Genomic DNA, 13609 nt, shown 5'->3' with positions numbered 1-13609 from the left:
TAAGATCAAAAAAAGCCACACGGAGTTAGTTTTTCTCTTTCTGTTGCTCTTGTTTATCTCTCTTTCTCTTATTTTGTCTTTGTTTGTACTTTTTTTTGCTTTGTATTTTATGAAACACAAACAAAAACTTCTAAAATGTAAGCGAATTTGCAAGTTTTTGAGTTGTTATTATTTTCCGCGCTCAGGCTGACGTAAGTAATCGCAAGTGAAATTTCACCTCCTTAGCAACGCACGCGAGCGCGCGCATGATTCGGTTAATGGGCCCTTAACAAGGTAAATTAATAAAAGTTTCTCATCTCTGTTATTCCAGAAAAATTCACAGTGACGACGATCACTCTCGAACTCTGAACACTCGATATTTTTTTGAACATTTTTTTGATATATCAATTTGTACTGATATGTGCGGAGTGGTACCTGACCCCCGGGGGAGGGGGAGATTTCAAAGCACTTTAGTTTGCTGTCATTAAGTTATGCTTGCAAAGAGCTTTTATCTGATATGATGACAGTTAAGCCTGAATTCATCCACAGGTTGCCCAGAGATTCTAGTGTCATTTCCTTTTTGCACTAGATGAAGTGTGGAGTGCGGAACTTGGTAAGCACTGCTTACACGACTCTATTAGGCACCAGCTGTTGTTGGGCTGTTGGGACCTGGTTTTCAAAACATCAGGTATATATATATATATATATATAATTGAATAGGATGAGCAGGGAAATAATTACAACTAACTGCCCCATTTTATCTTTGGATCACCAACCTATTCCCTTCGGAAGGCGATTCACAGTGATTTCTGACAAATATTTAATAGTAGTGTATGATGGGAACAGAAATCGAAACAACAAAGAAATGAGTGAAAATGTGTTCAGCCGGGAATCGAACCCGGGTCTCCTGGTTACCGGTCAGATGCCTTACCACTAGGCCACTGAGCCAACACCGCCATTCAGCGGAATTGGAAGGACCTTTAAGTAGCAGGCTCTGGGGAGAATCAAACATTTTCTGCAGTTAGGATCGCGTCACTCCGCTCAAGTTGATCAGTTGATATTTGTCAGATATCTGTGAATCGCCTTCCATATTCGGGATGAAATTTACTGTGAATCGCTGATCATACACTACTATATATATATATATATATATATATATATATATATATATATATGGGAGGAAAAACACAAATAATCTACAAGTTCATCCCTACAAGCCTGTTTCGTGGTTGCCCACTCATCAGGGGATTTGATTTGATTTGAGTGGGCAACCACGAAACAAGCTTGTAGGGATGAACTTGTAGTTTATTTGTGTTTTTCCTCCCACATTAAATACTTCGCTCTACTCTGATGTATTGAGCACTGTTTTACGAAAATCAAATTTAACACTTTATATATATAGATAGATAGATAGATAGATAGATAGATGTGAAAAGCGATACCACATCGAACGACAGCATAATTTCGTCGTCTTGTATGTCAATGTTGGAGATTTCATCGGCAAATTTAGAGGAATTAGGAACTGAGAAACCATTACAATTTTGAAGAGGTGACAAGATGTTGGCTAGGAACTTCGAGGTGTTGTAAAGCGCGGAACCAATAGATGAAACAATGGGTCTAAGTGGGTTGCCTTCTTTGGATGCTTGATTGATCCACGGGTGGCGGGTGGTATAATATCAGTGGAACGAAGTTGACGATACTCTCCAAAATTGTAATGGTTTCTCAGTGCAACTAAACTGCCGAGCACGAAACAAGCACAAGAGGCTGAACCTAATCATGTCACCGATGCTCTGCGTTATAACAATTACCCCCAAAATGTCATCTCCAACATTCTAAAGAGGAAATCTTCTACTCGGCGCACAAACTCCATCCCAGCACCTGAGGAACTTGTTTGTATGTTTTTCAAATGGGCCACACCCTCCGATTCCTCTAGTTATGCAGTCCTCCCCTACATTAATGGAATTTCTCAGTCTCTAAATAGACTTCTTCAAAAACATGATATTCGAGTTGTCAGCAAGCCAGTCAAGACATTACAACAGGAGTTTCCTTCTCCTAAATCTCGACCTCCGATTGAACCTCAACCAAATGTGGTTTATAAAATATCTTGGGCCGACTGCCCATGGAGTTATGTAGGCGAGACTGGCAGATGCTCCTTTCAACGAGAAAAAAAAAAAAACATGAGGAATGTGATGTCTTACGCAAGAGGTTCCAACAATGCTAAACACGCTTGGTCTTCAAATCACTCTATTGACTTTAAAAATTCCCAATTGATTGACAAGGGTAAGGGTTCTTCACGTATTCGCAAGACGTTAGAATCATGGCACACCGCTTCGATAGATCATGCAGATAATAATTCTAGGCCGCTCCCCAATCAGTACTCTATTCTTTTAAAACAGAACAATTAGTCTATTAACACTTATATTTTTCCATTTTAATATATGTGACCTCTCACGCGAGAACGTGCGCTACGGCTATCCGTTCGAACACTTAAAAACCGTTCGCTTGCCGTTTGTCATCCGTTTGTCATCCGTTCGAGATCGATGGGATGCCGTTCGAACGGATTGAATCATCCGTTCGGAAAAAATCGTCATCCGTTCGAACGGCTGCGGTCGTCCGTTCGAATAAAATCTTCATCCGTTTGAAAAAAATGGTTATCCGTTCGAAAAAATAGTTATCCGTTCGAAAAAAAAAAGAACTGCAGCCGTTCGAAGGGCTGATGTTATCCTTTTCAAAGGAACTGCAGTGGTTTGAACAGCTAATGTCACCTGTTCGGGAAAATTGTATTCAGCTGTTCGAACGGCTGCTGCTATTCCTTCACACAAAACTAATCAGTCGTTCGATCGGCTAACGATATCTGATGGGATTCATGTTCATGTTCGGTAAAACCGATTTTCCGACAAATTCCAACTTTAGAAGTTGTCTTTGAAATCTTCGACGGAACGAAAAGCCCAATTATTACGCACTTTAACGAAAACTCCTTCTGTCGAAGAGCTTATCAGTAATTAAAATTCAAAATAGGTAGTTTAAACAGAAATATAGCCGCATTATACTTGTTTAAAACAGAGACAATGAGTTATGGATTAGTGAACTTACCAAGGGAGCAGACAACTTCGGGAACAACGCAGCAGAGGTCCAGTAAAATGACACTGATCCAAAGGAGAAGCATAGTTTGTCGAGAGACTTGTGCAATACGAAGTTCTTCTCTCAAACTTCTCACCTACTAATTCGTCGAAAGTATGCAGCAATTACGAAATTGGAGGTCACTATTTGTTTTTTGTTTGTCAGTATTATTTCCATGTTCTTTTCAACCAATGGAATTGTTCCAATTGTCATCCAATCTATTGACAATTTCCTTCACATATGAAACAAATTGTCACCCCATGTTAGGATTGAATTCTTTGTTCTACTGTCAAATATCATGTTTCCTTAGCAGATTAATTTCAAAATTCATTACTCAATATTAATGAAACCTTGCCATTAAGACCTTGAGCATTTTTTAAGCTTTTTTTTTTTTTTTTTAATTTATTTTGAAATTGAGACAGAAATCAATCTTTTGCTAGTGAAAAATCTCTTTTCCCTCTGGATATATATTTAGTACTATAGATTAAAGTAGTAATTAGTTAGTTGTTCCGTGCTACAGTTAAGCACTACTGACTAAAAATATTATCATTACACTTTTAATTTAAATTACGTTTACATCTGCAGGTGCAAAAACCAAAGTGGCATCATCCTGACCTACAAATGAGAAAGCGGGCGCTTAAAGCGCTAGTTCTTTAACTCAGTATAGTAGCTCTGCACTAAATATTGATCATATAACCATAGTGAATACCCTGACGGATCTCACGGTATTCGTTCATGAAAACTTTTCTGTAAACAAGCAGGCTTAATTATAGAAGAAAAAATTGAAAGACGCAATTTTTCTGTTTTCTTTTCCAAATTTTATCTTTGGCTTTACACTTTTCATCTAAACAATTGGAAAATAATTCAATAATATGATTTTTGAACTGGTGTGAGGATGAAAATTAAGTGGTGAACAATAAAGACAATAGAGTGTGTATATCGTTGAACTATCAGTCTGATAATTTCCCTGCAGAAATTTGATGTTCATAAAACTAGCATATTTGCCCGAGAAGCGAGACGGGGTAACGATCATCCGATAGCTTCTTGACAGAAACACTCTATTGATCAAAATACAGCTCGCTCCTGTACTTCCTTTTCTCGTCGTTGACCGAAACATGTTGTACGGTCTTGTGCGGGTACAATTAGACGAAAGAATGTCCATGCAGTGGCATAGCTCTTTACAGAAGTGGCTCATAAAACACAGTCTCAAGCTATAGCTTTTTAGAGGGATGGAAATAAAAATAATTTACCAGATTACTAGGCCGGATATAGTTTTTAGGTTGAAAAATGTGGTAAATTGGGATACGGTAAAACATGCGTCCGGCAAGACTGACCGCTATTGTAAGGTTAAGGAGACCTTGTTTATTCAGGAGTTGCAGCCAGCATTGAATGCCAACGTCAGCAGTGAAAAGCTTTTACTTTAATAGGAAAGCTATTCCATTGTATCACTTTACAGACAGTTTCCCTCTGAAACGACTTAAATTTCTACTGCAGATGTTTTCTGTCTAGGTTCCAGATCCGCATTGATACAGTATAAATAGCTTTCCAAAACATTTTACCGGTTTTACTTTTGAAAATGTATGTTGACTAGCATACGAAACGTCAAGTTCATAAAATGCATGTTTTTAAATTGTTTATCACCGCTGTTTGTTTTATATTTATAATCTTTTGTTTCATAAAAAAATAGAATAATACTTCAGTAAACATCAGACTCAGATTTACGATGTTGCGATTTTTAATTCTTTCTCGAGTTTTACATATACTATGCGTAATTGCATTACTTAACAGGAAAAACAAATATAGAACTGAAAAAAGGCACTGCAAAAAAAAAAAAAAAAAAAAAAAAAAAAAAGAAACAGAAAAGAAAAATTAATATCAACTGAAGATATGCTCAACTTGACCTGCCCACATATTCTTCTCGATTTATAATTGAAGCGTGCTGATTCATTCCTGGATAGTAGATGATTCTAACAAACTCCGAGCTAAGCTTTGCGTTTGTTATTGATCGACTTGTATTCAACGCTCATGGCGTAAAATCTTTGAATAAATAAAAAATAAGTTAGAAAACAATGCAAAAAATCATTGAATTATGATGCACGATTAGGATCAATGTAAATGTTCCAAAATCTCAATGCACGGCCTTGCCTCTGTAGTTAGTTTATAATAAGCGCCAATTGTTTCCTTGTAAACCATTCCTCTCTACTACACCAAGATGTAACCTCAACATGAGTATGTTTGGATCATTATTACTTTATTCCCTTTGGTTCCTTCCTATTGCACCAGGATGTATCCCATGGCTTTGATGTTGTGCCATCCGATTAGCAGTCCATTCGTATTCAAGTTTCCACACGGGTTGGCTGAGCCTGAACCAAACCCAATTCTCGAGTTACAGGAGTTGCAATCGTCTTCGTTGTTACCAAAGATACCAATTCTAGCTTTAGCAAATACTTTACTAGTACACCCGAAATTGAACCCTTCCCTGTTGCAGTTCCTCTGTAGGGAGGCCTGGGAACCAATTAGTGACTCCCACGCGTTACGACCCAGTGTGTTGGCTCGGTATTCCCCATCAGCGATCAGCTCGTGCAGAGAGTTGGCCTGCTTGTTGACGACGATAAACTTGATCTGATTTCCGATCTTCATTTCGAGACAAATTTTGGAGAAGGGGTGTTCCATAGGTCGGTAATTTGGTCTCTTTCGTGTCAAAGCCCGTCTCCCCTCCAAGAGGGTTGTACTCATTTTTATCGCTCCAGTACCCCGAGTTGTACAGGAAGGGAGGGGGACATTTGGTTTTCTCAAATTTGAAAGAGGAATAAATTTCTGAATTGGTATCTCCTTGTTGCTGACAATTGCTCTTCCTTCTAGCACTATCCGTGAATCTGACGTATAAACATTTATTAACGTATGATATATTAAATTTGACTGGATTGATGAAAATCATGTAGATGAAGAATGTGTTCCTTTAGATCAAATAACCTATGCGCTATGATTTCACGATTTTTAAAGGTCTCAAAATTACTCCAAGTGATGAAAACATAGAGAGAGCACGAAAAGGCATGCAGATAAGAGAGTGGAGGTAAAAAGCATTAGTGCTCGAATTTTTATTTATTTCGTCTACTTTGTCTCTGGTAAGGAAATAAATGCTTTAGCAGAGCGATCATCTTTATAAACAAGATGATATCTCACACCTCCTTTGAGCAAAAAGGTATTCGTCTATTGAGGGGATCGTATTACATCAAATCTCGCTGTGTTTTCTGTCTCAGTACCGATACATTTACCTGTCTTTCATTAACTGTCCGACACTATTTTAAAAGAGCAAACTTTTAATTCTGTCGCACCTTGTTGCCGTCAATCTTCATGACCGGGGTCCATCCTCCATCTCCACATCCAAAATCTCCCAAGCGACAGTAAACAGGAGTAAGTTGAAAATCGATGCTGAGCGTAACCAGTTGACTCTCGTTCAATCTGTTAAACGTATAAGAAAAGAGATTTCTATAATGAGGAATTTATCATTCTTGTTATATTTACACTGACTGAGGCCTCCACTGCAAACTAGTTCCAGTCTAATAGTGATAATTCCAAGGCTATTTACCGTATATACAGATGTTGGATCTGAGAGCCAGTGTTTGCTATATTTATTCACTTGAGACATTCTTTATATCAATAAGCATGATCGATATATAAACAGGGATTTAAAATTATATATCTATTGATTTTTCGCGTCAAATTAATGTTATCTATCAATGAAAAAAAAAAAAAAAAAGGAAAAGAAAGGAAAAGAAAAGATAGACCAATTGAAAAAGATTCATCACGAAAGAGGTATTATTGATAAACTATGCCTTTTGAATCAATACTCTTTTGCATGAATTATGCGCTACCCAGTAAATTAATTGTGTATCCTTTTCTTACATCTCCCTGCTATGAAGTTCCTTGCATGTTGAGGGTAAAGCTAGAACTAACGGAAATACAAAGTGCAAATTAAATTTACTTTAGTAAAATAAAAATAATAATAATAAAAAAAAAACCCTTCATAAACACTCTTGTTCTTTGGCCATTTCAATCTAACAAGAAATAAAACAGCGGCAACAAACATAACACATGAACCACGTATGGTTTGGAACAAAATGCAAGCTGTTTCGTTTTTTCCCCAAGTTCCTCGATTTTAAACTGAGTAGACGTGAGTTTCACGATACCAAAGCCTGTCGTCGCTTCAAGGGGGACTTGTTGCTTTTTGAAATCAAAAAAAACCTTCATAAACACTCTTGTTCTTTGGCCATTTCAATCTAACAAGAAATAAAATGCAAACAGCGGCAACAAACGTAACACATGAACCACGCATGGTTTGGAACAAAATGCAAGCTGTTTCGTTTTTCCCCAAGTTCCTCGATTTTAAACTGAGTAGACGTGAGTTTCACGACACCAAAGCCTGTCGTCGCTTCAAGGGGGACTTGTTGCTTTTTGAAATCAAGCAGAAAGCTGATTTGCATCGTACATACAAAGAGTCCTACCAGTCAGCCCTGGCGACCCTCAAGTCTGTTTTGTCTCCACTTGATTTCAGCCACGTTCGCTCCACAATTGAAGCTAAATCCATGAAGATCAAGGATCGTTTTTCGTTAAAACTTGAACGGAAATTTAACAATTTGAAACGCAGATATGGAATACCGCAGATATCAAATTTGAGCTCCGACAGTATAATCTTCAACTACTCGCATCAAGCCTTGACAGAGGCTGAAAAAATGGTTTTAGCAAGGGGTCTGCGTTTTGTCTTCCACCTAAATCTGCAGATGGTCCAAGTGTTAAATGTTCTTTTGAGCCTCCGACATTACCACAACCAGCCCTTAAAACTTTGCTTGAGTTTGCAACGAAGAAAAGCCACTTCATATTTGACGGACAATATTATGATCAGGTTGATGGTGTTGCTATAGCGTCACCATTGGGTCCTGTTTAACCTAACACTTTTATGTGCCATTTCGAGGAGCAGTGGAAGAGTAATACAGTGGCCTGTCCATCCATTTGGTTTCAATATGTAGATGACACTTTCTCCTTGTTTGACAATAAGGACAAAGCTACAAGTTTTCTACATTACCTCAACAACAGGCATCCCAATATCAAATTTACTATAGAACTCGAAGAAAACCAAGAGATCCCATTCTTAGATGTCCTCATCAAACCCCAGCAAAATGCCTTTTCTACAATAGTACACCGAAAAAAGACCTTCACAGGTCTTTACACCAAGTGGGATTCTTTCACACCAAGAAAGTACAAAATCAATCTAATTGCGCACCCTCACTTATCGCTGTTTTCGCATCTGTTCAACATTTTCTCCATTACGGGCTGCTCTCTCTGATCTAAAGAAAACACTGCTTCTAAAATAGTTACCCGAAAGGCATAATTTCCTTCAAAATGAATGATGTCTTAAACAAGCCTAGGAACAGACCTTCCGAAACTGTTACCAAGGTTCCCAAGAGAGATGTAATCCTCGTGCTTCCTTATTTAGGTTTCCGAAGCGAAGTTTTTAAACGCCGTCTTAAATCTTGTGTTAATAATTTTTTTGGTGTCGTCAATCTTAGGTTGATTTTTCAGAACACTTGCCGAGTTAAGTCCTTTTTTCCTTACAAAGATCGTTTAAATCGCTCGCAAAAATCTAAAGTCGTATACAAAGCCAGCTGCTGGGATTGTGACGCTTTCTATATCGGCAAAACAAAGCGACGACTGCATGACAGAAAGGTCGAGCATTTTAAAGCCCTTACGCAAGTGGGTCATGCTTCCGCTGTTGCTGATCACGCAATCTCCACCGGCCAAAGTATCAAATGGGACCATTTCGAGGTCTTAGCTAGTGGATAATGGGATTTGCATTGTAAAATAAAAGAAACATTGTTTACACGAGACTTAAAGCCAACACTTAATGACAATGCTAGCAGTGAAAAGCTGTTACTTTATTAGCTATCACCTTTTGTTTTCGTTATTGTTTAGTTAGTTACCAGTAGCTTGCTTTGTATTTTTAAGTTTTAAATCTTTCGTTTTTTTTTGTAACCACCACTTCTGAAGATGCGTACTGTAGCATGCGAAACGTCAAGAAAATTTTAGATTGTTGTTCCAAACCATGCGTAGTTCATGTGTTATGTTTGTTGCCGCTGTTTGCATTTTATTTTTTGTTAAAAAAAAATATATATATATATTTTATTTTTACGTTGGAGAAGCGTATTTAGTCACTGATTTACAAAAAAACAGACAAACAAACAAACAAAAAAACTGCAGCAACAACAACAACTACTTTCTTCTTTAAGGCTTTTTATAAAATCCCACCTTTTTAGCATTTTTAGCATATACTAGCATTTTCCTAGCTTCTTTTAAAATATAAATTCGATTTTTTAGTTATAAATATTGGTAATTTGTGATTGTAATATTTATTTCCAGGTCCCCTCTGAATACCAGCCACGATATTAAATAGGTCACCCTGGTTGGATAAAGTTTTTTTTTTTTTTTTTGCTAACTAAGAAATATCACAAATGTTTGGTAAGGTCAAATATATTTGGCTGAAAAGATACCACATTCATCACAACTTATACGTAATAAGAACATCGCAAATGTGTACCTTCGCATTCTTTTCCGTCTCCAGAAAATCCTTCCTTGCATCTGCATTGGTATGAACCTATAGTATTGTGGCAAGTAGCATCACCACTGCAGTATGGCACTGCTAAAGCACACTCCTCAATGTCCGATTGAAGAAAATAATAATACAAAGTCATGCTATGAACACATATTAGCCTGTGATTTAGGGAATTTGTCTGTCTGATAGAAACAATAAGTTATTGCATCAGATGCATGCATGTAGATTCATTAACATAGTATTGCATGTTTGAAAATTCAGAGCAGACAGAATAAGACACTCAAAAAGAACAATTGCTAAGGCTTTTGCACTAGTCAAAACTGCATCCCTCAAAAAGAAGATGACATCGGCCTAAGGCTTAAAAAAGGCAACAAAAAAAATTAAAATTTTAAAATTCACGGTCAAAAAAGAAAAATAAGTATTTCTTTTTTAGGCGCTTTTCTAAATAAAAACATGGTACGTGTACCCTGGTTGCAGTGTTCGCCCGTGAATCCAGGATAGCACAAACATCGATATCCCTTTGCTGTAAATCCTGACTGGCATATGGCGTTGTTGTGGCATGACGGGTTCTTTCCACAGGCGTTCTTAAACAAGGAAGAAATACTATGATAAACATTTTACAAGGCCCGTGTAAAATAGTACCATTCAAGACTCGCATCCAGACATATGATATTTTGCCATATTTACCTATGGAACCCAAACCTTTGAATGATAATTTTCTTTATCTATATGCTCAGTATATTTTTTTCAGTTCAGCACAGAAAATTTAGAGGTTTATCAAAACGGCACTATTTACAAAACGACCTCTTCATTGTCTCATTTAAAATGCAGAATTTAATACAACACATGTACAAAAAGTATTGATAGAAAATACACTGACCTAGCAAGGAATAGCTAATGCCCAAAATTTTCGACCACTTCTGATCGGGGATTTCATTTCTATTTGATTTTCTTCCCAGAATTTCCGGAGATCTCTGTCAAATGATTCACGTTTTGGAAATATAACGATTTTCGAATTCTCCGGAAACTTGCTTCCATTTGCTTCCGCTTCAAAATTTCCAGAATTTCTGATTGAATGGAAACACTGATATTTCATTTCAAATGGTGATCATGAGAATCTAGTGTTAAGATTGGTCAAGAAACTCAGGTAACGTTTACTCAAAGCGAATTAAAATTGCACTCCATCTCGGACCAAAAAAAGAAAATAATAGAAAAAAAAGGTCAATATCCAGCTATTTTGACCTCACGCTTGGTCAGTAACTCTTATTTCATGATTATATGGCTGTGTCTCACAAGGACTGGGAACTACCGAATTCACGAATTTGATTGGCTGAAATTGATATTAAAAGCGATCTAGATTTCCCCCTCTAGACTGGTGATGTTTTGTAGTGAAAAAGTTGCAAACTAAAATACAAAAATATTGACTATTTTCTTCTAAAAATATTTATTTATGGAAATGCCAAGAAGCTTGATGAGAAAAGCCTGATGAGCAAACTTTGGCAGAATTAATTTATGCTCATCGCTGTTCGCCAGCAAAATGTTAGTTGGTACAAACCACTAACTTTAAGGTGGCTCAAAACAGTTTCCAGCGTTTAGATTTTCATGGGTCGTTATAACCACTCTTTATCACTAGATGCTACAATCATGGTATCAAAAAACTGCCCAGTCATTGGTTAACACGATGTTATCATTTTTGTGACGCAATATGTTACCATAGCAACAGTATGATCTGCTGAAAACACCCTTAACTAGCTTTAGGGGCTTATAATTCAAAAACGACACGGTGAAATTCTTTTATAGTATCAAATTTTACTAAGCATGATAAAAGGCAACTTTTGGCAAAGTTTTAAAAAAATCTGTACATAGGGTTCAGAGCCACCTTAAAGTTTTAAAGATTTAAGGTGGCTCTGAACCCTATGTACAGAATTTTTTTCAACTTTACCAAAAGTTCCGTCTTATCATGCTTACTAAAATTTGATAAAAAAAAAAAAAAAAGAAAAGAAAAAGAAATCACCGTGCCGTTTTTGAATCATGAGTCCCTAAAGGTGTATTTAAGGGCGTTTTAAAGGTCATACTGTTGCTATGGTAACCCATTGTGTCACGAAAATGACAGCAACGTGTTCACCAATGATTGGGCAGTGTTTTGATACCATGATTGTAGCATCAAGTGATAAAGAGTGGTTATAACGACTCATCATAATCTAACTGCTGGAAACTGTTTTGAGCCACCTTAAACGAGTTAAGAGTGAATGCCTATAAAAATGGACCTAAATCGCCTATCAATGGCACAGGTCGAAAAATTGATTTCGCTTGTATTTTGTCCATAGATAGGTCCTAGTAAGAATAGAAACGGACCATAGTTAGTTTCTGCTAATACAGCTTTCTTTGGTAGAAATACGCCAAAAACGATTTCGACCCGACTGGGCTCAAAATCTACTTCCGGTTTTGCTGAATTTTCCGAATATTTGATTGCTTCGCGCTCCGCAGAACAACTACTTGAGAATCTTTCAATGGATTTTATATTCAGTTCAGGTCTTGGTAGTATGACTGAGCGAAAAATAAAATAAATCAAATTTAGTTTTGAGCCCGAAAAGAGGTAAAACTGAAACGGAAAATTTTACAGTATGTCGCAAGAGAATTATTGCTTAAAAACATCGCCATATTTTTCTATGGCTTATAACTTTAAATACCATAAAAACACTTTCTACGGGTTAAATATACACCCACCTGTTAGGATATCAAAAAATATCTCTGGGCAAATGGTTTCAAGTCGCCCGCCTTGGCCTGTGTTTCTCATAGATTTTGCCCAAAATCCGCCGTTGGAATGTAAGCAATTGCGTGACGCGGATAGCCACTCTCGAGTAAAATATTCGTTTCCAGCAATCCGATGAAAGCAATTTTTGAAACGTTGTGTGGATAAAATAATGGAAAATGTTTTTTTTGTTGTTTTTTGTTTTTGTTTTCTTTGTTTAACTTAGTATAAATATATATGTTTTTTCATTTGCATTGCGACACCCACGACATCCATGATAAAGAACGTTACTACAGTACTCCGGGAAATGATTTTAACACTTGTTTATTTTATTGATTTCACTGATAACTTACAACACAGTAGCAGTTTCAGAGATACACTTAACCAATCCTCTATGATTTATGGCAACTGAATCATTGACTGACAAATAAAGTCAAGTGGAAATACCATAATTTCTATAGACTACTAACTGCGTGACGGCATCTCAGCTCTTCTAGCTGTGTAGAAAATTTGTACCTACACAATATGCTCAAACTCAGCTAGAAAACCCGGAATTTCTTGAATTGAATTAGCCGAGGAAGAAATTGCGTTTAAGTTTCAATCATACTGGGAAAAAAATCCATCTTTTCTACTTTGGTTGTTTGATCAATTAACTGAAATTTGCAGATCAAAACACTGGTAGACAAATAAACATTACAGTGGTCGATCTAGGACTAGGTTTACAATAAAGGAGTTCCCGAATTCATCAATTTTAGAGTATTCGGATTAGTAGGGGTTTACAGTGAAAGGATATTCGGATTCTTAATCGTTTATACACGACGATAACTCCGGGAACATTCATGATGGAATGGTTAACAAGCAGTTTGTTGCCTCGACAACGAGAAACAAAATGCCTCCGAAAATAAGGCTAGGGATAGGTTGAGACAGTCTGAAGTTTTCTTTCAACTTGCTGACCACGGTACTGTTGTCCATCATGCCAGGTTCCTCCAGGTATTTACTTAGGGTTTAGGGTCGAAAACCGTCGAGGTTTTCGATCGTGCCATCGTCGTCATCTGCGCAGTAAAGTATAAATTGGGCACGGTTTCTGAGGAGTATGGCATTACCCATTATAAAAGTGATTACCTACACCTGAAACAGCACGAGGTAATCAC

General features: G+C 37.1%; 1 protein-coding gene across 1 annotated transcript in view; it reads right to left on the bottom strand.

The window, feature by feature from the left end:
• The window catches only part of LOC149110230 (uncharacterized), a 33227-nt gene extending 30002 nt beyond the window's left edge, over positions 1-3225 (bottom strand). Inside the window, exon 1 of the mRNA XM_089292935.1 lies at positions 3073-3225. Coding sequence (XP_089149061.1) covers positions 3073-3145 — 73 coding nt within the window. The 5' untranslated portion in view covers positions 3146-3225. The remainder of the gene's footprint in view (positions 1-3072) is intronic.
• Positions 3226-13609: the final 10384 nt, after the last annotated feature.

Source organism: Orbicella faveolata, unplaced genomic scaffold (assembly GCF_042242905.1).
Source record: "Orbicella faveolata isolate gen_17 unplaced genomic scaffold, um_ofav_v1 contig_24, whole genome shotgun sequence".
NCBI classification, from domain to species: domain Eukaryota; kingdom Metazoa; phylum Cnidaria; class Anthozoa; order Scleractinia; family Merulinidae; genus Orbicella; species Orbicella faveolata.
The sequence above is the reverse complement of the archived record's forward strand: the minus strand, read 5'-3'. Positions and strand labels throughout refer to the sequence as shown.